This window comes from Oncorhynchus gorbuscha, linkage group LG08, assembly GCF_021184085.1.
Source record: "Oncorhynchus gorbuscha isolate QuinsamMale2020 ecotype Even-year linkage group LG08, OgorEven_v1.0, whole genome shotgun sequence".
In the NCBI taxonomy this organism is placed as follows: domain Eukaryota; kingdom Metazoa; phylum Chordata; class Actinopteri; order Salmoniformes; family Salmonidae; genus Oncorhynchus; species Oncorhynchus gorbuscha.
In genome coordinates, this window is record NC_060180.1 from 33,022,911 (window position 1) to 33,049,055 (window position 26,145).

At 43.6% G+C, this 26,145-nt stretch overlaps 2 protein-coding genes across 2 annotated transcripts in view; one reads left to right on the forward strand and one right to left on the reverse strand.

The window, feature by feature from the left end:
- The window catches only part of LOC124041504 (cadherin-23-like), a 640,482-nt gene extending 617,707 nt beyond the window's left edge, over nt 1–22,775 (forward strand). Inside the window, 18 exon segments of the mRNA XM_046359178.1 lie at nt 7,807–7,926; nt 9,005–9,182; nt 9,379–9,590; nt 9,820–10,014; nt 10,407–10,520; nt 11,616–11,745; nt 11,963–12,226; nt 12,377–12,538; nt 12,950–13,206; nt 13,350–13,447; nt 13,706–13,906; nt 14,184–14,224; nt 15,305–15,365; nt 15,584–15,713; nt 16,288–16,407; nt 19,399–19,440; nt 19,442–19,510; nt 19,910–22,775. Coding sequence (XP_046215134.1) covers nt 7,807–7,926; nt 9,005–9,182; nt 9,379–9,590; nt 9,820–10,014; nt 10,407–10,520; nt 11,616–11,745; nt 11,963–12,226; nt 12,377–12,538; nt 12,950–13,206; nt 13,350–13,447; nt 13,706–13,906; nt 14,184–14,224; nt 15,305–15,365; nt 15,584–15,713; nt 16,288–16,407; nt 19,399–19,440; nt 19,442–19,510; nt 19,910–20,245 — 2,730 coding nt within the window. The 3' untranslated portion in view covers nt 20,246–22,775.
- A 73-nt stretch (nt 22,776–22,848) lies between these two features.
- Nucleotides 22,849–26,145, reverse strand: part of LOC124041502 (eukaryotic translation initiation factor 3, subunit 6 interacting protein) — a 12,615-nt gene continuing 9,318 nt past the window's right edge. Inside the window, exons 11-15 of the mRNA XM_046359176.1 lie at nt 24,758–24,891; nt 24,215–24,388; nt 23,696–23,885; nt 23,477–23,557; nt 22,849–23,263 (exon numbers count right to left, since the gene is read on the reverse strand). Coding sequence (XP_046215132.1) covers nt 23,189–23,263; nt 23,477–23,557; nt 23,696–23,885; nt 24,215–24,388; nt 24,758–24,891 — 654 coding nt within the window. The 3' untranslated portion in view covers nt 22,849–23,188. The remainder of the gene's footprint in view (nt 23,264–23,476; nt 23,558–23,695; nt 23,886–24,214; nt 24,389–24,757; nt 24,892–26,145) is intronic.

A 26,145-nucleotide genomic window follows, 5' to 3' on the forward strand; every position in this document is an offset into this window, starting at 1 on the left:
TCATCAGTCATTTGTGTAAGTGGTGTGCTTGTTGAATGTCCTTCTCTATAAGCATACTGATAGTTTGTTGTCAATTTGTTTTCTGTAAAATAGCATTGTATCTGGTCAAACACTATTTTTTCCAAAAATGTACTAAGGGTTGGTAACAGGCCGATTGGTCGGCTATTTGAGCCAGTAAAGGGGGCTTTACTATTCTTAGGTAGCGGAATTGCTTTTGCTTTCCTCTAAGCCTGATGGCACACACTTTCTAACAGGCTTAAGTTGAAGATGTGGCAAAATCGTCTGCTATTATCCTCAGTAATTTTCCATTCAAGTTGTCAGACCCCGGCGGCTTGTCATTGTTGATAGGCAATAATCATTTTTTGACCTCTTCCACAATAACGTTACGGAATTTAAAATTATAATGCTTGTCTTTCATAATTTGCTCAGATATGTACTTGGATGTGTAGTGTCAGCATTTGTTGCTGGCATGTTATGCCTACGTTTGCTAATCTTGCCAATGAAAAAAATATTAAAGTAGTTGGCAATATCAGTTGGTTTTCTGATGAATGAGCCATCTGTTTCAATAATAATAATGACAATCATTATTTAAATAATTCATAGTTTATATGGTGGCACCAAAAATGTGAATTAATATTTACAAAACAATTTTCCAAACAAAACACATTACAAAATTGCAACATGTCAGACCATAATAAATAACACATCTACTTTGTATAGTGCTTTTCATTACAATTTCCAGCGAGACTTTTCAAACCATTAACTCACTGATGGTTGAAGATGATGGGAGATCTTCAAATGCAGCCTGGAATCTTTTGGCATCACAGCACAATATCAATATCACTCTAATCATAGTCAGAAGACAGTTGAAGAAACTTGAGTGGACTTCTGGAATGGCTTTGTAAGACTTATTATATATATTTTTATTTTTTTATTTAACCTTTATTTAACTAGGCAAGTCAGTTAAAGAACAAATTCTTATTTACATTGACGACCTACCCCGGCAAAACCCAGATGATGCTGATCCAATTGTGCACCGCCCTATGGGACTCCCAATCACGGCTGGATGTGATACAGCCTGGATTCTAACCAGGGACTGTAGTGATGCCTCTTGCACGTAGATGCAGTGCCTTAGACCGCTGCACCACTCGGGAAACATGACCAATATATAGTTATTTATTTTCAGAACATAAACCATGTGTGTTCTCTTGGATCAAAGATGGCGACAGTATTTTTATCATTATTTTATTAATGAAGAAGCCACATTTGCCTCGGGATCCATCACAGTTGGTATTCTGTGGATCCATGAGTTTTTTAGGTGTGGCCTGTTGTCCAGCACTTTGCCCACTGATCTTCACGGATGGTTGTCGGCAAATCAAATCAAATTTTATTGGTCACATACACATGGTTAGCAGATGTTAATGTGAGTGTAGCGAAATGCTTGTGCTTCTAGTTCCGACAGTTTAGTAATATCTAATAAATAATCTAACAATTCCCCAACAACTACCTAATACACACAAATCTAAAGGGAGGAATAATAATATGTACATATTGCAATTTTCTCATATGGATGAGTGGCATAGGCATGGTGCAATAGATGGTATAAGATACAGTACATACATATGAGATGAGTAATGAAAGATATTTTAACATTATTAAAGTGGCATTGTTTAAAGTGACCAGTGATCTATTTATTTAAGTGGCCAGTGATATGAGTCTCTATGTAGTTAGTGATTGCTGTTTAGCAGTCTGATGGCCTTGAGAGAGAAACTGTTTTTCAGCTTTGATGCACCTGTACTGACCTCGCCTTCTGGATGGTAGTGGGGTTGTTGTTGTCCTTGATGATCTTTTTGGAGGGCAGGTAGTTTGCCCCCGTTGATGCGTTGTGCAGACCGCACCACCCTCTGGAGAGCCTTGCTGTTGAGGGCGGTGCAATTGCCGTACCATCCCGACAGGATGCTCTCAATTATGCACCTGTAAAAGTTTGTCAGGGTTTTAAGTGACAAACTGTTGCGCTTTCTTCACCAAACTGTCTGTATGGGTGGACCGTTTCAGTTTGTCTGTGACGTGTACTTTTTTTTTCCACCTTTATTTAACCAGGTAGGCAAGTTGAGAACAAGTTCTCATTTACAATTGCGACCTGGCCAAGATAAAGCAAAGCAGTTTGACAGATACAACGACACAGAGTTACACATGGAGTAAAACAAACAGTCAATGTGAGCAAATGAGGTGAGAAGGGAGGTAAAGGCAAAAAAGGCCATGGTGGCAAAGTAAATACAATATAGCAAGTAAAACGCTGGAATGGTAGTTTTGCAATGGAAGAATGTGCAAAGTAGAAATACAAATAATGGGGTGCAAAGGAGCAAAATAAATAAATTAATTAAATACAGTTGGGAAAGAGGTAGTTGATTGGGCTAAATTATAGGTGGGCTATGTACAGGTGCAGTAATCTGTGAGCTACTCTGACAGTTGGTGCTTAAAGCTAGTGAGGGAGATAAGTGTTTCCAGTTTCAGCGATTTTTGTAGTTCGTTCCAGTCATTGGCAGCAGAGAACTGGAAGGAGAGGCGGCCAAAGAAAGAATTGGTTTTGGGGGTGACTAGAGAGATATACCTGCTGGAGCGTGTGCTACAGGTGGGAGATGCTATGGTGACCAGCGAGCTGAGATAAGGGGGGGACTTGTCATCTACAAGACCCTGCTAGGTGACATGGAGCCAGACATGGAGCCAGTTGGTTTGGCGACGAGTGTGAAGCGAGGGCCAGCCAACGAGAGCGTACAGGTCGCAATGGTGGATAGTATATGGGGCTTTGGTGACAAAACGGATTGCACTGTGATAGACTGCATCCAATTTGTTGAGTAGGGTATTGGAGGCTATTTTGTAAATGACATCGCCAAAGTCGAGGATTGGTAGGATGGTCAGTTTTACAAGGGTATGTTTGGCAGCATGAGTGAAGGATGCTTTGTTGCGAAAAAGGAAGCCAATTCTAGATTTAACTTTGGATTGGAGATGTTTGATATGGGTTTGGAAGGAAAGTTTACAGTCTAACCAGACACCTAAGTATTTGTAGTTGTCCACGTATTCTAAGTCAGAGCCGTCCAGAGTAGTGATGTTGGACAGGCGGGTAGTTGCAGGTAGCGATCGGTTGAAGAGCATGCATTTAGTTTTACTTGTATTTAAGAGCAATTGGAGGCCACGGAAGGAGAGTTGTATGGCATTGAAGCTTGCCTGGAGGGTTGATAACACAGTGTCCAAAGAAGGGCCGGAAGTATACAGAATGGTGTCGTCTGCGTAGAGGTGGATCAGAGACTCACCAGCAGCAAGAGCGACCTCATTGATGTATATAGAGAAGAGAGTCGGTCCTAGAATTGAACCCTGTGGAACCTCATAGAGACTGCCAGAGGTCCGGACAGCAGACCCTCCGATTTGACACACTGAACTCTATCAGAGAAGTAGTTGGTAAACCAGGCGAGGCAATCATTTGAGAAACCAAGGCTGTCGAGTCTGCCGATGAGGATGTGGTGATTGACAAGAGTCGAAAGCCTTGGCCAGATCAATAAATATGGCTGCACAGTAATGTTTCTTATCGATGGTGGTTAAGATATCGTTTAGGACCTTGAGCGTGGCTGAGGTGCACCCATGACCAGCTCTAAAACCAGATTGCATAGCAGAGAAGGTATGGTGAGATTCGAAATGGTCGGTAATCTGTTTGTTGACTTGGCTTTCGAAGACCTTAGAAAGGCATGGTAGGATAGATATAGGTCTGTAGCAGTTTGGGTCAAGAGTGTCCCCCCCTTTGAAGAGGGGGATGACCGCAGCTGCTTTCCAATCTTTGGGAATCTCAGACGACACGAAAGAGAGTTTGAACAGGCTAGTAATAGTGGTGGCAACAATTGTTTAATTTTAGATAGAAAGGGTCCAGATTGTCTAGCCCGGTTGATTTGTAGGGATCCAGATTTTGCAGCTCTTTCAGAACATCAGCTGAACGGATTTGGGAGAAGGAGAAATGGGGAAGGCTTGGGCGAGTTGCTGTTGGGGGTGCAGTGCTGTTGACCGGGGTAGGAGTAGCCAGGTGGAAAGCATGGCCAGCCGTAGAAAAATGCTTATTGAAATTCTCAATTATGGTGGATTTATCAGTGGTGACAGTGTTTCCTATCTTCAATGCAGTGGGCAGCTGGGAGGGGGTGTTCTTATTCTCCATGGACTTTACAGTGTCCTGGAACTTTTTTGAGTTAGTGTTGCAGGAAGCAAATTTTGTTTGAAAAATCTAACCTTGCCTTTTCTAACTGCCTGTGTATAATGGTTTCTAGCTTCCCTGAACAGCTGCATATCACGTGGGCTGTTCGATGCTAATGCAGAACGCCATAGGATGTTTTTGTGTTGGTTAAGGGCAGTCAGGTCTGGGGAGAACCAAGGGCTATATCTGTTCCTGGTTCTAAATTTCTTGAGTGGGGCATGTTTATTTAAGATGGTTAGGAAGGCATTTAAAAAAATAAAAAAATAAAAAAACGCAGAGGAACTTAAAACTTTCCACCTTCTCCACTACTGTCCCATCAATGTGTATGGAGGAGTGATCCCTCTGCCGTTTCCTGAAATCCACGATCATCTCCTTTGTTTTGTTGACTTTGAGTGAGAGGTTGTTTTCCTGACACCACACTCCGAGTGCCCTCACCTCCTCCCTGTAGGCTGTCTCGTCATTGTTGGCAATCAAGCCCACAGCTGTTGTGTCGTCGCCACCTGGGGGGCGGCCCGTCAGAAAGTCCAGGACTCAATTGCACAGGGCCGAGTTGAGACCCAGGGCATTCGGCTGAATGATGCGCTTGGAAGGTACTATGGTTTTAAATACTGAGCTGTAGTCAATGAACCGCATTCTTACATAGGTATTCCTCTCGTACAGATGGGACAGGTCTGTGTGCAGTGTGATGATGATTGCATCATCTGTGGACCTGTTGGGGTGCTATGCAAACTGAAGTGGGTCTAGGGTGGCAGGTAAGCTGGAGGTGATATGATCTTTGACTAGTCTCTCAAAGCACTTCATGATGACAGAAGTGAGTGCTAAAGGGCGATAGTCATTTAGTTCAGTTATCTTTGCCGTGATTTTGTAATCCGTGATTTCCTGTGGACTCTGCCATATACGTCTCATATCTGAGCCATTGAATTGCATGGTTGTATGCTCTGAAAAAACACATTCACGTTTTTAGTACACAATTATCAATTTTATTACACAGTATGCCTACACATTGATAGGCTATTTAAAAATGTTTTTAAGAAAATGCACTGAAACCAAAATACCTTTAGTTTTGGTGATCCTCTCAGCTATGGCTAATTTTCAAGTCCTCTGGTGGCTCCAGTCCTAACCCTCCAATGTATTTAATGAATGTATTAATTACAGTCATTTACCATTCTCATTCTCTGACTGGTTGTTTGCGGAGTTCACCATCTCATTTTCAAGACCTTGTTTAAAAAATAACTAACTTTTTTGAGATTATTTCGTTTTCAATTGTATTTTTGTATTTTTTTTTTTTTTCACCTTAATTTAACCAGGTAGGCCAGTTGAGAACAAGTTCTCATTTACAACTGCGATCTGGCCAATATAAAGCAAAGCAGTGCGACACAAACAACACAGAGTTACACTTGGGATAACAAACGGACAGTCAATAACACAATAGAAAAATCTGTGAAAATGAAGTAAGTAAGGCCATAGTGGCGAAGTAATTGCAATTTAGAAATTAACGCTGGAGTGACAGATGTGCAGATGAGGATTTGCAAGTAGAAATACTGGTGTGCAAAAGAGCATAAAAACAAAAACAAACATGGGGATTTTGGGCTATTTACAGTACAGATGGGCTGTGTACAGCTGCAGTGATCGGTAAGCTGCTCTGACAGCTGATGCTTAGTTAGTGAGGAAGATATAAGTCTCCAACTTCAGTGATTTTTGCAATTCATTCCAGTCATTGGCAGCAGGGAACTGGAAGGAAAGGCAGCCAAAGGAGGTATTGGCTTTGGGGATGACCAGTGAAATATATGTGCTGGAGCGTGTACTATGGGTGGGTGTTGCTATGGTGACCAGTGAGCTGAAATAAGGTGGCGCTTTACTAGTAGATGGCCTGGAGCCAGTGGGTTTGGCGACGAATATGTAGTGAGGACCAGCCAACGAGAGCATACAGGTCGCAGTGGTGGGTAGTATATGGGGCTTTGGTGACAAAACGGATGTCACTGTGATAGACTGCATCCAATTTGCAGAGTAGAGTGTTGGAGGCTATTTTGTAAATGACATCGCCGATGTCAAGGATCAGTAGGATAGTCAGTTTTACGAGGTTGTTTGGCAGCATGAGTGAAGGAGGCTTTGTTTTGGAGGATGGCCTGGTGTCAGGAAGGTCAGCAAAGAAGCCACTTTTCTCCAGGAAAAACATCAGGAACAGACTGAAATTCTGCAAAATGTACAGGGATTGGACTGCTGAGGACTGGGGTAAAGTCATTTTCTCTGATGAATCCCCTTTCCAATTGTTTGGGGCATCCGGAAAAATCTTGTCCGGAGAAGACAAGGTGATCGCTACCATCAGTCCTGTGTTATGCCAAAAGTAAAGCATCCTGAGACCATTCATGTGTGGGGTTGCTTCTCAGCCAAGGGAGTGGCTGAGAAGTACAATTTTGCCTAAGAACACAGCCATGAATAAATAATGGTACAAACACATCCTCCGAGAGCAACTTCTCCCAACCATCCAGGAACAGTTTGGTGACGAACAATGCCTTTTCCAGCATGATGGAGCACTAAGTGGCTCGGGGAGCAAAGCATCGATATGTTGGTTCCATGGCAAGGAAACTCCCCAGACCTTAATCCCATTGAGAAATTGTGGTCAATCCTCAAGAGGTGGGTGGACAAACAAAACCTCACAAATTGACAAACTCCAAGCATTGATTAAGCAAGAATGGGCTGCCATCAGAGAGAATGTGGCCCAGAAGTTAATTGACAGCATGCCAGGGCGGATTGCAGAGGTCTTGAAAAAGAAGGGTCAACACTGCAAATATTGACTCTTTGCATCAACTTCATGTAATTGTCAATAAAAGCCTTTGACACTTATGAAATGCTTGTAATTATACTTAAGTTTTCCATAGTAACATCTTACAAAATGTCTAACGACACTGAAGCAGCAAACTTTATTAATATTTGTGTCATTCTCAAAACTTTTAGCCACGACTGAGGAAAAAAATATAAAAAAATAAAGAAAAACCCTTGATTTAGTTGGTGTGTCCAAACTTTTGACTGGTACTGTACAGCCATGGTTGTCAATTGTACTGCAGAAATGGATCGAAAGTCATACAAAATAGAGGTTTTGGTGGTAGCTGCAGAGAAGCACTTGGAATTGCGAGGATTTACGGCAAAACAGTTTATGGAGGTGTTGAGTAGTAGTGTTATGTCCTATCAGACCGTTAGGGTTAAAAAGTGGAATGGAGTGTTTTTTTTGTTGGTGAGAGCTAATAGTTGGCAGGGCAATGTTCCTTTTCCTTTTTCCAAATTTTGTATTACCATATCAAATAATTGAATGTAGGTAGGCTGTGAATGGCACATCAGTACAGTAGGTGGCGGTGTATGCATCTAAACGTTGGATGCCAAAGAAGATGAAGGAGTTCCTGCTCTGGCTGCATTCCAATACTGAAGACAAACCCAAATATGGAAGTTCCTGCTGTGGATTAGATGTGTTGTCTGAAGCCTAAACTCTCTCCCCGGAACTGCCTAATAATTACACTTTATAATCATCTTTCTCCTCTTTCTCCTCCTCCTACTTTTCCTCCTCCCTCTCTTGTCAGGGTGACATCTACATTCTTTCTCCACTGGACAGGGAGACTAAAGACCACTACACCCTGACGGCCATAGCTAGGGACAACCCTGGGGGCAGCCCCAACAACCGACGGGAGAAATCTGTTCAGGTGGGATTCATACTGTAGTAGAACACAAGTTAACATAGTTGAATACACTAACTGTAATCACTCTGGATAAAACTAAAATGTGAATGAAAATGTATGTTCAAAATACTCTGCGGCCAGTTTATTAGGGACAGCACCCCGTTCACAAAAATGGTTCACTCCTACAGACAGTGAGTCACATGGCCGTGGCTTACTATATAAAGCAGGCAGACAGGCATTGAGGCATTAAATTAGAATGGTCAAAACAAGTGACCTAAGCAACTTTGAATGAAGTATGATTGTCGGTGCCAGGCGCACCGGTTCCAGTACCTCAGAAACGTCCAGCCTCCTGTGCTTTTCCCACAAGACTGTGTCTAGGGTTCACCGAGAATGGTGCAACAAACAAAAAACGTCCAGTCAGTGGCCATCCTGCTGGTGAAAACAACTCGTTGATGAGGGAGGTTGATGGAGAATGGCAATAATTGTGTAAGCTAACAGGCGGGCCACAAATAGGCAAATAATGTTGCAGTAGAACAATGGTGTGCAGAACGATATCGCGTAATGCACAACTTGTCGGTCCTTGTCACGGCTGGGCTATTGTTAGCAGACGACCACACTGGGGTCCACTCCTATCAGCTAAAAACAGAAAGTGGATTGAGGGGGCACATGATCAACAACACTGGATTTGAGGAGTGGAAAAGCATCCTGGTTCCTGTTGCGTCATGCTGATGGCAGATTCAGGTTTTGACGTAAGCAACATGAGACCATGGACCCATCCTGCCTGTTGTCAATGGTACAGGATGGTGGTAGTGGTGGAAGGGTGTGGGGAATGTTTTCCTGGCACATGTTAAGTCCCTTGATACCAATTGAGCACACCTTGTATAATCCATCCCCCGAAGAATTCAGAGTGGACCCAGTACTAGGTGGGTGTACCTAATAAACTGTCTACTTTGTGTATATCTCTGCATTGGTAATATGTGTATTAGGATTCCTATGAGGATTGAAACCATACATAACCTTGGTATTGCTAGCACCACACTCTTACCAACTGAGCCACACAGGGCCACATCATATTTTCCTGTCCCTGGTCTGTCTCTCTCAGGTCTTGGTGACCGTTCTGGATGTGAATGACTTCCGTCCACGGTTCTCAGATCAGGTCTTTGAGACCAGTGTGTTTGAGAACGAGCCCAGTGGGACATCTGTGATCACGCTGACTGCCAATGACCTGGATGAGGGGGAGAACGGTCTGCTGTACTACAGCCTGCAGGGCCCAGGGGCAGGTAGGAGCCACACAAACACACACACACATCATCATAGGTACTGTAAGAGGCTTTTGTTTCAGCCCAGTTTTAACACAACTGGTTTAACTTATTATGGTCTTCATTGGCAATTGATTAGTTGAATCAGGTGTAATAGGGCTGGGCTAAAACAAAAGCCTCTATCTCTCTCTCTCTCTTTCTCTCTATGGTGTATCAGATGCCTTCTCTCTGGAGGCTGACACGGGCCTGGTGCGTTCTCTCCGTCTGCTGCAGTCCTTTGAGTGCTTTAACCTGACGGTGGTGGCTACGGACCAGGGCAAACCACCCCTCTGGGGCACGGCCACCTTACACATCATCATCATAGATGTCAACGACAACAGGCCCATGTTCGTCAGGCCCACCAACGGCACCATCATGCACATCATGGAGGTGTGTGTATATGTTTGCTTGTGCATGTTTGTGGTACTACAGTATGGTGTTAGAAGTCCCTAGCAGTATAGTAAAAATGTAATAACAGATTATATATTTTTTTGCATGTATGAAGCTGTTGCTCAACTACACAGTGCTACTGTAAAAATATCTGCAGTTGTAGTTATAGTGCATACAAACAGGATATCTCAAATCTCAATGATGTCTGCCCCCCCCCCCCCCCTTGTAGGAGCAGGCCCCAGGCCTGCTGGTGTACGAGGTGTTTGCGACAGATGGGGATGAGGGGGTGAATGGAGAGGTGCGCTATGCATTCCTCCAGACAGGCGCAAGGAACAGAGATTGGGAGAACTTCCACATTGACACTATTACAGGGGTTATCACCACCGCCGTCAAACTGGACCGAGAGAAGCAGGCCCTGCACAGCGTGAGTGGACTGACAAGACACAACCTAGGGCCCAATTCTAACCATACATATGCACTTGTTGCTGGTGACAACCTGAATCATACCTTGAGGTCAATGGAAAAAATGCAAAGTTTGCAAAGGCCTGGCAGATTTCTGGTTAGGATTCAGCCCAGACAGGAATGAACAAGCTGATATGCAACTTATTACACAGTAATGGAGTGTGTGTGTGTGTGTGTGTGTGTGTGTGTGTGTGTGTGTGTGTGTGTGTGTGTGTGTGTGTGTGTGTGTGTGTGTGTGTGTGTGTGTGTGTGTGTGTGTGTGTGTGTGTGTGTGTGTGTGTGTGTGTGTGTGTGTGTGTGTGTGTGTGTGTGTGTTGTTTATGTCTGACTAATAGAAGGTGTCCTGTCCCTCAGCTGATTGTTGTGGCCTATGACCTAGGTCAGCCCGTGCCTTATGAGACAACCCAGCCCCTACAGGTGGCGCTGTTGGACATCGATGACAACGAGCCTGTCTTCTTCAAGCCCCCGGTGAGTGGAGGAGTTAGAGAGCTTGTCCGTGTCTCATTTGAGGAAGATGTTCCCTCCACTCTGCCCTAATTCACATTCATCTTCCTGCAATGAAACATAGCCCTGGACTCCTCAGCTATAAATCAAACTCTGGGTTTATACCTTACCACTAAGTGATACTAAACGGCAGAATATTCTTTCTGTACCAAGCATGTTTGTGTGATCAAACCACCTTTTCAAATCTCTAGATATCTCTCCCTTCATATTTGTTTTTTATTTGGTATTTTGTGTATTGTGTTTGTATATTAGTCAATAACCTCATTTACACCTGGCACTAGCATGCGTCCTTTTTCCTGATCTTGCCCACATTTTCATAAATATATCTACACATGGTATTAAAATGTGTCTCATATTTGTCCACTGTGTCTGCATTGTGACCAGATTCTACGAGATTATGGTGATTTACAGTACCTCAAACATAACACTTTGTATGGAAAATTCTTAGAGACTTACCCAGAAAGACCCGAAGCTGTAATCGCAACAAAAGTGCTTCTACAAAGTATTGACTCAGGATTGTAAATACTTATTTAAATGAGATATTTCTATCTATTTAATCCATTTTGAATTCAGTCTGTAACACAACAATCTTGGAATAAGACAAGGGGGTATGAATACTTTCTGAAAGCACTGTAAATGGTTTCACTGTCCAGATCCATCTACACTTGTAAGATATCATGACACAATGTGTGCCCGACTACCTCTGGAGGTGGTCAGGAAGATCTGGTCACAATCAGATCACAATGTGTCTTTTAATCGTTTACACCTGTCTGAAAATGTGGGCACAATCTGAATGTGGACAAGATCAGGACAAAGGATGCATGTTAGAACCAGGTGTCGTGTCTCTACTATCATTAACTGAAGACTGATAGTTTTTATCAAAGATTCTCTGTAATTAGTTATTACACGATCAACTGATTAATCATGTAACTAATTAACTAGTAAGTCGGGGCACCAAGGAAAAATATTCAGATTACAAAGTTATAATTTCTTAAAATAACTTTTCAGATAATAACTTTTCAGTGTGCATGCATGCCTGTCTGTCTGGTTCGCTCTCAGCGAGGCAGCCTACCGTACCAGACTCTGTCTGTGGCAGAGCACTCTACTCCAGGGACAGTAGTGGGTAATGTGAAAGGAGCTGTGGACGCCGACGAAGGCTCAAACGCTGTAGTCTACTACTTCATAGCAGGTCTGTGGAGAGGACAACACAACACTACAGACACACACACACACACAAACACACTGATTCATCCATACCGTACAATATAGAAATATCAGTACAATACCGTACAATATAGAAATACCATTATTACTAATACTGAATAATGAAATACCTTTTTGGCTTCTGCCTGTTACTGTCCCTTCTATGAATGGATGTAACACTGATTTCCACCCCTGCCCTTTAGGGGGAGATACTGAGGGGAACTTTGGCCTGAACCCAGGGGGCATACTGAAGGTGAAGAAGGATCTGGATCGTGAGGACATCTCAGTATACTCCATCATCGTCAAGGCCTCCAGCCACAGGAATTGGGTCCCACCCAGGGATCAGAGGTCAGCCCGGGGCAGAGCCCTTGACCCCAGCCATGACCCCACCCTGCAGGAGATCAGAATCTACCTCGAGGACATCAACGACCAGCCACCGCGCTTCACCAAGCTGAAGTACACTGCAGGTACTGTACATAATACTGGGGTGGGGGTTTGTGATTCTATGTGCATGTGTGTGAATTGATAATATTGTGCTGCTCTCAATAACCAGTTCTCTCTCTCTCTTTCATCCTCTCTCTTTGTGTCCCCCCCTTCCCCTCTCTCTCTCCTTTTAGGTGTGGCAGCTGATGCCAAGGTGGGCTCAGATCTGATCCGGGTACAGGCCATAGACAATGACATAGGGAACAACAGCCTGGTGCTGTACCATGTCCTGTCCATTCGCTACATTAAACTCCAGTCCAATGACTCTGAGGACATAGGAAATGTCTTCATCATAGGTCAGCCACTGCCTACTGCCTAGCATGACTATTATCTGTGTTTGTGTAGTATCCCTTGTTAATCCTTGATAACCAATGTTGGGACCAATTCCATTTCAATTAAAAATTGAGGCAATTCGTTGAATTGAAATAGAATTGCCCCCCACTATTACTCATTAATAACTAAGGTTGGGATCAAATCCATTTCAAGTAAGGTGAACATATTGACAGAAATTAAATTGGCCCTAACCATGTTGATAAATCTTTCTCCCTTCAAAGTCTCCTTACCAGTCCTTTATAACAACGGTTGGGATCAATTTAATATAAATTCAGATAATGAATTAACTACTGTAAATTGACTGAACTGAAAAGGAATGGGCCTCAACCCGATTGATAAATGTGAATCACAATGGAATTGACCCTGAACCTTAGGAGAGACAGATGGGATCATCCGCACCTTTGACCTGTTCACGGCCTACGACCCGGGCTACTTCATGGTGGAGGTATTGGCACGGGACCTGGCGGGCCACAGTGACATCACCATGGTGGACATCTACATCCTGCGGGACAACCAGCGGGTGAAGATCATCATCAACGAGATACCCGAGCGGGTTCAACAGTTCCAGGAGGAGTTTATCAGCCTGCTATCCAACATCACCAGAGCCATAGTCAACACGGACGATATGCAGGTAGGTGGGGTTGGGGGATGTGGAGGATGTGTGTGTCTCTGTGCAGGTGTGTGTGTTGCATGCATGCTAGTGTATGAAATTACGTATGAAATGTGTGTGTCCCACTATCCCCCTTTGTCATCTCCTCCTCTGTTTCTGCTCAGTTCCACGTGGACAAGAAAGGCAGAGTGAATTTTGCCCAGACAGACATGCTCATACATGTGGTCAACAAGCAGACCAACCGCATCCTGGACGTGGAAAAGTCAGTTGCTGCCTGGCAGTATAATTTATTATCGTGTTATTACCTATAGAAATGTAATTTCTAGAACGGACATTCCCCATATTTAGAGTCGCCATGAATTTTCCGGTCAAATTGCAGTGGTCTGAGGGGGCTTTGTCCCTTCTAGTAATTACACTTCTATGTCATTACATTGTTACTACACTAAAATCATGCTGTATAAGTCTACTCATCTCTATGCTAAGCCCATTGTCTCTCCTTCCCTGGTCTTGTGATTGACAGGGTGATTCAGATGATTGATGAGAACAAGGACCAGCTGAGGAACCTGTTCAGGAATTACAACATCCTGGACGTCCAGCCTGCCATCAGCAGGAGAACACCTGATGACCTCACAACGCTACAGATGGCCATCATTATCCTAGCTGTGTTGCTCTTCTTGGCAGCCATGTTGTTCATCTTCACGAACTGGTACTATCGCACAGTGTAAGATCTGTAATTGTCAAACATATTATACCAATCCACTTTAACTTCTACAATCCAATAATAATACTCATACTAAGCCACTCCATTGTACAATATGCTCTTATGTATCAAAGTATTGATTGTTCTTTCAGTTCATCTCAATTGTCAATTACTTTTTCTTTCAATTGAATTTGTAATGGTGTTACTTCACACTGGCTATGATAGGAGACACTACTTTGACTTGGCTATGTAAACATGTTAATCATCTCACCTGTTTGTGTGTTGTTCTGTGCTACAGACACAAGAGGAAGCTGAAAGCCATTGTAGCAGGATCCACAGGTGAGTGAGTGAGTGAGTGAGTGAGTGAGTGAGTGAGTGAGTGAGTGAGTGAGTGAGTGAGTGAGTGAGTGAGTGAGTGAGTGAGTGAGTGAGTGAGTGAGTGAGTGAGTGAGTGAGTGAGTGAGTGAGAAATTGAGACTGCATGCAGAATTGTGCAAAAATATCCTCTGTGTACAACGTAGAACAACAAATAATGCATGCAGAGCAGAATTAGGCCAATACCCACTAATTATCCAGAAAAGAGCCATTCAATTCTACAACCACCTAAAAGGAAGTGATTCCCAAACCTTCCATAACAAAGCCATCACCTATAGAGAGATGAACCTGGAGAAGAGTCCCCTAAGCAAGCTGGTCCTGGGGCTCTGTTCACAAACACACCCCACAGAGCCCCAGGACAGCAGCACAATTAGACCCAAGCAAATCATGAGAAAACAAAAAGATAATTACTTGACACATTGGAAATAATTAATTAAACCGAGAGTACACAGTGACAGAATACCTGACCACTGTGACTGACCCAAACTTAAGGAAAGCTTTGACTATGTACAGACTCAGTGAGCATAGCCTTGCTATTGAGAAAGGCCGCCGTAGGGAGACATGGCTCTCAAGAGAAGACAGGCTATGTGCACACTGCCCACAAAATGAGGTGGAAACTGAGCTGCACTTCCTAACCTCCTGCCCAATGTATGGCCATATTAGACACATATTTCCCTCAGATTACACAGATCCACAAAGAATTCGAAAACAAACCCAATTTTGATAAACTCCCATATCTACTGGATGAAATTCCACAGTGTGCCATCACAGCAGCAAGATTTGTGACCTGTTGCCACAATAAAAGGGCAACCAGTGAAGAACAAACACCATTGTACAACCAATATTTATGCTAATTTATTTTCCCTTGTGTACTTTAACCATTTGTACATTGTTACAACACTGTATATATACACTTCTGTATGTGTAATGTTAACTGTTTATTTCACTTTTGTATATTACCTACCTCACTTGCTTTGGCAATGTTAACACATGTTTCCATGCCAATAAAGTTTTAGTTAGTTAGTTCACCTGTCTGTTTTTCAGGAAACCAAGGTCTAATGGACATCTTGGATATGCCCAACACCAATATATATTCATTTGAGGGGTGAGACAATCCATATTACAGTGTGAATTTTATTTTAGAAATCCTTAAAATATTTAAAAACCTACTTTGTTGTACTTTACTTATTTCATTGATATGTCTGTGGCGGCTTATTCCTTTTGCAAGCTCACAGTTGTGTATACATGATCTAATTAGACTGGTGAAGTGTTAGCTGTGTGTGGTTAAGACTGTGTTGCTAAGACTGTGTTGTTGACTCTCAGGGCCAACCCTGTTTGGCTGGACCCGTTCTGTCGGAACCTGGAGCTAGCTGCCCAGGCAGATAATGAAGAAGACCTGCCAGTGAACCTCAGTGAGATCACTGACCTGTGGAACAGCCCTGCTCGGACTCACGTGAGTACAGCTATCTACATATGTTCATCTATTTCTATGAGTACAGCCATTTATGTTTATATTAATTTATCCAACTTGATGAATTTCTATGAGTACAGCTAATTATATTTGTTAATAAGTACTGTGTCCAACCATGGGGCTTGTGAATATCCACTATACAGCACACAGAACACCACACTACACAGGATTGTGCTACAGTATTGTGCTACTAACACCATAGGGAAGATGAAACCACCATCTGTCTCAGGTTTACATGAGCTCCAATTAGTCATCATGTCTCTGCCCTCCAAGTGATCCATAGGCCGGGATTCAATCAAAGGCACATTGTTGACAAGCGCACTGCACTTTACTTTTAAAGGTAATTTATGCTTGAGCCGACTGCTGCATTTAACGTGAATGCGATGTCCGCAAGCGTCATGGAAATTGCCGCATTTTCGACAGTGCAGTACGCATTTCATTGAATACCGACCAAAGTCAGCTCTGGATCTTTTTGTCTCTCCTATCCCCAGTGATGTTCGAAGACAGGCGTTAGTGTTTAACTGAAATGTGTGTGTGTTTGCATTACACCCTGCAGGGAACGTTTGGCCGCGAGCCCCAGGCCAAGCCTGAGGATGACCGCTACCTGAGGGCAGCCATCCAGGAGTACGACAATGTCGCCAAGCTGGGCCAGATCATGAGGGAGGGGCCCATTAAGGTGAGGAACACACACACACGTGTCCTCTCTGGTGGCAGAGTCCACATACAGTGGGGCAAAAAAGTATTTAGTCAGCCACCAATTGTGCAAATTCTCCCACTTAAAAAGATGAGAGGCCTGTAATTTTCATCATAGGTACACTTCAACTATGACGGACAAAATCAGGAACAAAATCCAGAAAATCACATTGTAGGATTTTTTTTACATTTATTTGCAAATTATGGTGGAAAATAAGTATTTGGTCACCTACAAACAGGTCACAGACCTGTAACTTCTTCTTTAAGAGGCTCCTCTGTCCTCCACTCGTTCCCTGTATTAATGGCACCTGTTTGAACTTGTTATCAGTATAAAAGACACCTGTGCACAACCTCAAACAGTCACACTCCAAACTCCATTATGGCCAAGACCAAAGAGCTGCCAAAGGACTCCACAAACAAAATTGTAGACCTGCACCAGGCTGGGAAGTCTGAATCTGCAATAGGTAAGCAGCTTGGTTTGAAGAAATCAACTGTGGGAGCAATTATTAGGAAATGGAAGACATACAAAACCACTGATAATCTCCCTCGATCTGGGGCTCCACGCAAGATCTCACCCCGTGGGGTCAAAATTATCACAAAAACAGTGAGCAAAAATCCCAGAACCACATGGGGGGACCTAGTGAATGACCTGCAGAGAGCTGGGACCAAAGTAACAAACGCCTACCATCAGTAACACGCTACGCTGCCAGGGACTCAAATCCTGCAGTGCCAGACGTGTCCCCCTGCTTAAGCCAGTAGATGTCCAGGCCCGTCTGAAGTTTGCTAGAGAGCATTTGGATGATCCAGAAGAAGATTGGGAGAATGTCATATGGTCAGATGAAACCAAAATACACTGCTCAAAAAAATAAAGGGAACACTAAAATAACACATCCTATATCTGAATAAATTAAATATTCTTAGTAAATACTTTTTTCTTTACATAGTTGAATGTGCTGACAACAAAATCATACAAAAATTATCAATGGAAATCAAATTTATCAACCCATGGAGGTCTGGATTTGGAGTCACACTCAAAATTAAAGTCGAAAACCACAAAACAGGACGATCCAGCTTTGATGTAATGTCCTTAAAACAAGTCAAAATGAGGCTCAGTAGTGTGTGTGGCCTCCACGTGCCTGTATGACCTCCCTACAACGCCTGGGCATGCTCCTGATGAGGTGGCGGATGTTCTCCTGAGGGATCTCCTCCCAGACCTGGACTAAAGCATCCGCCAACTCCTGGACAGTCTGTGGTGCAACGTGGCGTTGTTGGATGGAGTGAGACATGATGTCCCAGATGTGCTCAATTGGATTCAGGTCTGGGGAACGGGCGGACCAGTCCATAGCATCAATGCCTTCCTCTTGCAGGAACTGCTGACACACTCCAGCCACATGAGGTCTAGCATTGTCTTGCATTAGGAGGAACCCAGGGCCAACCACACCAGCATATGGTCTCACAAGGGGTCTGAGGATCTCATCTCGGTACCTAATGGCAGTCAGGCTACCTCTGGTGAGCACATGGAGGGCTGTGCGACCCCCCAAAGAAATGCCACCCCACACCATGACTGACCCACCGCCAAACCGGTCATGCTGGAGGATGTTGCAGGCAGCAGAGCGTTCTCCACGGCGTCTCCAGACTGTCACGTCTGTCATATGTGCTCAGTGTGAACCTGCTTTCATCTGTGAAGAGCACAGGGCGCCAGTGGCGAATTTGCCAATCTTGGTGTTCTCTGGCAAATGCCAAACGTCCTGCACGGTGTTGGGCTGTAAAGCACAACCCCCAGCTGTGGACGTCGGGCCCTCATACCACCCTCATGGAGTCTGTTTCTGACCGTTTGAGCAGACTTGTGGCCTGCTGGAGGTCATTTTGCAGGGCTCTGGGAGTGCTCCTCCTGCTCCTCCTTGCACAAAGGCGGAGGTAGCGGTCCTGCTGCTGGGTTGTTGCCCTCCTACGGTCCCCACCTGCAGAACCACTCCTTTATTGGGGGTGTCTTGCTAAATGCCTATAATTTCCACCTGTTGTCTATTCCATTTGCACAACAGCATATGAAATTGATTGTCAATCAGTGTTACTTCCTAAGTGGACAGTTGGATTTCACAGAAGTGTGATTGACTTGGAGTTATATTGTGTTGTTTAAGTGTTCCCTTTATTTTTTTGAGCAGTGTAGAACTTTTTGGTAAAAACTTAACTCGTTGTTGTTTGGACGACAAAGAATGCTGAGTTGCATCCAAAGAACACCATACCTACTGTGAAGCATGGGGGTGGAAACATCATGCTTTGGGGCTGTTTTTCTGCAAAGGGACCAGGACGACTGACCCGTGTAAAGGAAAGAATGAATGAGGCCATGTATCGTGAGATTTTGAGTGAAAACCTCCTTCCATCAGCAAGGGCATTGAAGATGAAAAGTAGTGGCTTCGTAAGAAGCATTTCAAGGTCCTGGAGTGGCCTAGCCAGTCTCCAGATCTCAACCCCAAAGAAAATCTTTGGGGGGGAGTTGAAAGTCCGTGTTGCCCAGCAAAAGTCCCAAAACATCACTGCTCCAGAGGAGATCTGCATGGAGGAAGGGGCCAAAATACCAGCAACAGTGTGTGAAAACATTTTACCTCTGTCATTGCCAACAAAGGATATATAACAAAGTATTGAGAAACTTTTGTTATTGACCAAATACTAATTTTCCACCATAATTTGCAAATAAATTCATTAAAAATCCTACAATGTGATTTTCTGGATTTTTTTTCTCATTTTGTCTGTCATAGTTGAAGTGTACCTATGATGAAAATTACAGGCCTCTCATCTTTTTAAGTGGGAGAACTTGCACAATTGGTGGCTGACTAAATACTTTTTTGCCCCACTGTATTCCTGTTGGGGACTAATATTAAAACATTGTTTTTTAGGTTCTGTGCAGCTATCCAAAACATATTGGGATGGGTTGATTTTGATTGACTGTGACTGACCTTAACTGCTGTTCTATCAGGGCTCACTGCTCAATGGGGTTTTGGACAACTACCTGAGGCTCAAAAAAGCTATTTGCAGCCAGACTGGTTACCAAGTCGACCAGCCAATGTGACCAATCGTCAGTCACAGAGGTGGAACGTGAGAAAAAGCAGGTCCAATCCTGCTGCTGTGTGCTGTCCTGTTCCTCGCCTCTGTAGGGCGTGCTCTCACTACTGTTTCCTCTACTTGCGCGTCCCCATCTCACTGCTTTTCACTCTGTTTGCATGACTTCTGTAGGCCACTGCCAGCCCACTTTACTGCTCGATAGGATGTTGCAACTCACTGCTAGTGCTAACTACCTGCTGTTTTTCTCCTCAGAATTCCTTTCAGGCAAATTTCTGACTCTTGCACTCCTTTTCACAATATTGCATCTGAATGTTAATGGTATTTACTTTTGATGAGACAATTGGTGCTAACTGCTTTTGTACCTTTTTCTCCTATCCCCTAATCCATTCCTATCCTCCATGCCTGTCGCTTCATTCCTCTCCCAGCTGATCCAGAGTGACCTGGATGATGACGAGGATGACCGTGTGGGCATGGGTGACAGCTGGGGCACGCTGCGCTTCAGACACAAGCTCCCCGTTGAGATGAGGGGACCCGACGGCGTCCACAGCAGCACGGGCACACTCCTAACCTCTGACCTCAACAGCCTGCCCGAGGACGACCAGCGGGCCCTGGCAGGCTCCACAGAGGCACTGAACATCACCGATGGCGGGTTGTACGCCGAGCGCAACACCCGTACCGAGTCAGCCAAGTCCACACCGCTGCACCGTAACAAGGATACTGACACGCTGACCGAGAGCCCACTGGAGATCACAGAGTTATGACTAGCCGAGGCCTCGCTGGTCTGAGAAGAGACACGACTGAGTGGAGTGTCCTACTGCTGTCCCCCTGCCTTCTCCCCTATCCTCTCCTCAAAAACTGAGGTTCAGACACTGACCACTGTGACCAGGATACAGCCAGGGGAGATTGGGGAAAGCAGGTAGAGGGCCAGGGGTTGGAGGAGTGTGTGCAGTCTGGGAATTTAAAATGTCAGTGAAGATCTTCGTGAGCCATGGATGGCGTGTGTGAGGGATCCCTTCAAAGATGGATATTAATTTGGTTTAATGTCTGATTGTCGACCAGATGCAAAGACTTAGGAGCTCCTGAGTGGCGCAGTGGTCTAAGGCACTGCATCTCAGTGCTAGAGGCTTCACTACAGACATCCTGGTTTGAATCCAGGCTGTATCACAACCAGCCGTGATTGGGAGTCCCATAGGGCGGTGCACAATTGGCCCAGCGTCGTCCGGGTTTGCGCCGGAGTAGACCGTCATTGTAAATGAGAATTTGAATTTAACTGACTTGCCTAGTTAAATAAAGGTAAAATAAAAAAATTGTGTCAAGCGAAGACCTGGAACACAGAATAGCAGACAATTGAAAGACTACTAAGATTAAACATGGTGAAAAATAATACACTATGGCCAGCTTGTCTTGGACATCTCTTGCAGGACACCATTTGATCTCCTACAGTCATTCTGAGATGGAGGCCAATACTGCCTTTATAAGGGGAGACCTGTCCAATAACAGCCTACTGTCAGACAGAAGTACAGTGTCCTTCTGGAGTTACGTCCTAGGTTGCACACACTCTCACAAAAAAAAGCCAGACCAGCGAACGGCCAACAAATGGACTGTCAAAAATAGTTAACATGACATAGAAATGTTTTTTTTTTTTTTTTTTACTGTAAAAGAGGTAAGAGATGAGCACTTATTGGGTGAGGAAGGGAAGAGGGTATACATAAGGACATTCTTTGAATTGAAAGGACTTGAGGTCTGGATATGGGGACTGCAGTGCCCTTCTGTTCTCTCCCAATGAATGGGTTGTCTTAGGTCTCCAAATTCAGGATACCCAACTGGACACCAACAGACATGGGTCTCCATCATGATATTTGACTACAAAAGGACTACAGGACTTGTTTAATGATGTCATCATTGAGGAGCAGACGAAGATGAGGCTTTGTCTGGATATTAGCACAACAGACATTAATAAATAAACCCACTCTGCTATGGTGGCCAAGTAGCCTGGTTAAACCAGACTAAACGCTGAGCTCACCACTGTAACATCTGTTTTGCGTGTCAGGCTAGTGGCCCAGCAGAGCAGCTCTAGGACTGGATGAACCAATAATAAAAGAGAACACTCACTGTTACTCAAAGAGTACACTGATAGACAGAGCGACAGCGAGTGCATCAATACATTTCCTCGCTTCAAGTTACATGGGCAATAAAAATAATAATTGGGAGTGGAACAATGCCTCAGTATGGAACTGGAAGCCTTATCTTCAGGCAAAATTCAATCCATAGCACTGAAGATCTGCGGTATAGCAAGATTGAGCAGATATATGCAGTGCTTACCGTGAATGCACTTTGAGAACTGGGTTTTTACATTTCAATCGCGCTATACCCCGGATCTTCAGCCCTATGGACTGAATCTAGCCCTTGGATTGCCAGAAGGGGTAAGGGTGGGAGTATATATATATATATATATAAAAAAGAAAAGAAAAAGAGGGTATGCTGCCCCACAAAAAAAACTTGACATTGCCACCAGAGTGAAGTCATGGTCAAAATGAGCAGGATTTGCTTTATTGTGTAAAGCAAAAATATATATAATAAAAAATGACCCGAAGAAAAAAATGCTCTTAACAAAATGGGTAGACAAAATGGATGTTTGAAATATGTGTACTACATTGTACTTGAGACATTTGTTGGGTTTCCTTTTGAATAGCAACCATTTCCCGACCTGAGTGTTATGCATGATTTATTTTTATATTCCCATTTTGAACATTTTCATTTGTCATTGTCACCCAGCCATGAGTTACGTGTTGAGCAATGTTGTTGTGGATGATCTGTGATAAAAAAATAAATATGCAACTGCCTCCGTCCCCGGGTCAGTGGGTTGATAGGAGTGTGTAGCCAATTCTTCTCACTATTGGAGCACTGAGGAGGAGATGGTTATACTGTAAAACTACACACTATGCTGATCATGTGTCTACTGATTGAGCAGTCACTGACTATCTTGATGAAATTGACCTGACAGTTGCCTGGCTACCCAGACTCCTTGCTCCGGCTAAACACTACACCACACCCACAGACATTAGTTTCTTCTCCACAGGTACCTCCCTGACCCTTCACCGAATGCAAACACATTTAGGGGCATCCGATTCATCCAGAAACCAATAGGTTGGACCAGAGCCAGAACACGTGGGTAAAGCGGTAGTTTGAAAATTCGTCATTTGCTTTGACACTGATTGGTTTGTTTTGTACAAGGCCCCTCGTCACCACACACAACTTCAATGATGGCAGTCTCAGACCAAAGTATGTAGCGCGAACGACAGAACGGTAGAACAATTTAGTATCTGGAAATACATGAAGGCTGAAAATTTCAATACACAGCTCATGATTTGGATGACATTTTATAGTTGACATTTGTTATACATTAGATAATCTCAGTAGTTCACCTGATAACATAAAAAAACTCAAGTTCTGTAACTTTTACGATAAAGAGTAATGTATATTGGAAGCTAAATGTTGCCATCTAGTGGTTCTGATTTATCATCGACTACTGTACTATTCGTAAAAGGTACTAAAATCACAGTACAACCTGTTCATTAATAAAAAAATGACCACATGTGCACCTGAACAAAACACCACTTCATCTTTTGTTTTCAAATTACATAGAAAAAGCATTATTGATAGTGGATCCAGGTAGGCCACACACTGAAATTCAGAGTTCCGACTCATGTGGCCCGGGTGGTTGTGGTGGCAGTGGTGCTGGCTCCACTCATAGCCATCTTCTTCAGCGTTCTGTTCAACTACATGGCGAATAACACACAAAACCATAAACTTTAAGTTAAACCAAATCCAATACCATGAAGGAGATTAACTTTTCTATTCTCTGATAGGGAAGGTTTATTTAAAAAAAAATGAAATACAGAAGCAAATGTCTGCAAAGTAACAGGAAAACAAAGACTGTTGCTACATGGAAATACAGCTCTAAAGTCATTTGAAAATGTAGCATTTCTCACCTCCTCAAACTTGTGGATCTGTCTGATGAAGAAGTCTCCATAGCGGCGGGCCACCTTGGTGTCTGCGATGTGGATCATGTCCTGCAGGCACATAACAGGCAGGGAATACGGGTTAGTTCAATACATTATTTCCAAAGAGTTAATTCAATAGTTACTTCATTAAACATTCTCTAAAATGTCGTGAGTAAGGTCTGTCTCACACACACACAGTGCACACACCTTGTCGATGTAGAAGTCGACCTCCGAGGCGGACTGAAACTCTCCGTCCAAGGCAGAGATGCCACTGGTCCATACCAGGTTCTTCATCTTGTGTTTGAAGACCAGCAGCTGGATGCGGAATTCCTGCTCTGTCATGTCCAGGAAGCCTGCCAGCTTGGCCACGGGCATGGTGGTGTAGAGCTTCAGGAAACTGGACAGGAGAGAGATGGAGCAAGGAGAGTTTAGAGGGAGGGAACCAAGGAAGTATGTTAGAGAGCAATGCTAGAGAGCTGGGTCGTGTTCAGTAGGGAAAAACGTTTAGAAACGGCGTGAAATAAGGAGGTGCTGAACTTGAATTTCCAATACAAATTCCCTTTTGAGGACATTAATTAAAGCTAATCTTATTTTATCTGTCCAATAAGACACACATTTTCGAATTTCTACAGTGTACCCAACTGAAGTCAACCCTAATCAACATCATGGCCCCTAACAGAGATGAGTGTAGCAGCGCATCCGACTCTCACAAAGATAGCGCATTACCTGCGGATGGTGGAGAGCTGGGCCTGTTGCTGCACCTCCTCGGCAAACACCTTGAGCTGCTGCTGGAAGGGCTCCTTGTGGTAGTTAGGATGCACGTTGTCGTAGTTGGGCACCACCGGGGACAGGAACTTGGGACAGGCGAAGCTGAAGAGCTCCTCAAACACCTGCAGGTCTCTGAGGGGGTGCACAGTCATGTCAGTCAGGTCTCAAACACCAACTATGGCCAAATTCAAACCCTAGACCCTTACAGGAGTAAGCAATATTGTAATAGCTCTACCTTGCCCTCTGATAAGTATGGAAGAAGATTCACCAAATTGCTTAGACCTGTGGTTCCCAACTTTTCTTTTAACCGTGGCACACCCATGGCTGTAAAAAAATTTGCCGCACACCTGAGAGTTCCTCAAGGCACACTAGTGCACAACGTTTAGGAACCACTGACTTAGACCAAACAAATCCTGTCAGATCTCCACGTAGTGTCTAAGGGTTGATTTGGGATTGAGCCTATGACTGTCTCTGTCCCGAGTGTCTTTCTCTCTCGCTCACCCCTTCTGCATGCGAAGCATCTTGTCTCCGTACTTCTCCCTGAGCTGGGTGTGGATGCTCTCGTCGATGCGCATGGGGTACATGGTCAGGGCGATGGCCAGCAGCCCGTGCATCTGCTCGTTCTGCTTGTTGATCTGGAGGAGCAGGAAGAAGTGACTCAACCGATCACCAGGGTCATGATAATTTTAAAACGTCCATTATGTGCACTTATGAACATGACCCAGCTCTAAGCGGGAGATGTCATTCAGTAATGGAGCTATCATAGTTATTGCAGGTTAGGCCCACTGACCAATGTTCCCCCAAATTTAGGGGGGCACTAAGAAAATGTAAACTCTTGTGAGGGGAAACTTGAAATTTGTGAGCATTCTGTGCAACTTCCTGCATGCGTTTAGACCGTATCCACTTCAGGTTGCAGTTTTAGACAGTGGCCAAGTAAGCCACTGAGGCGATTTGAGCCCATTAGGCCTATCAGAGTGACGTACCAGTAAAAGCAATGGATCAAATGCATCCCATAAAATTTTCATATAAAAATATATTGATTTCTGTGAGTCTACAGCAGCCTATGGTGTTCGATGTAGGCCTATTACAGGTCTGGATAAAAAAAAGGGGCTTAGGTGGTGGGCGTTGCAGGGGGCGCGGACGGCCCATCGGCGTGCCTGAATTTCAGCAAACATTTTACAGACTACCTATGTTGGTAGTGTAGAGAAATATGTCATTTTAGTAAATTTCCTAAAATACTATGCATTTTACAATGGCTAATTCTGATAAATTTTGCTCAAACATAAAATCTATACTGCTAAATGTATTGTTTTTGGAATGTTCAATTCCCCCTGACTATCTAGAATGCCATTAGTGCAAAGTTGTTATCAAGGAAAAGGGTGACTATTTGAAGAATCTCAAATATAAAATATATAGATGTTTTACACTTTTTTGCTTACTACATGATTCCATGTGTTATTTAATAGTTTTGATGTCTTCACTATTATTCTACAATGTAGAAAATAGTAAAAAATAACAAAAACCCTTAAATGAGTAGATGTGTCAACTTGACTGGTACTGTATATCCATTATTACATCATTTATATCTAGTTTTAGTCATTTTCAGTTTACAATGAAAACATAATACAAAATGTTACTGTTTGGACCATTTAAATAGTAGGAAAAAAATCTTTATTGCATGGACATTTTTTTTTCAAGTAGGGCTTGACTGAAAGCTTAATTCACTTGTCCAAAAATGGAAAATGGTCTGTTAACAGTTAACACCATGGGTCTTATAGGTGAGTGGAAATTGCATTGTATATAATGCACAAAACACTATTATTATACAGAGAATCAGATTTTTTTATTGTTTTGGGGGGGCTACCTATTTAAGCCCGTCTCAAAATTAA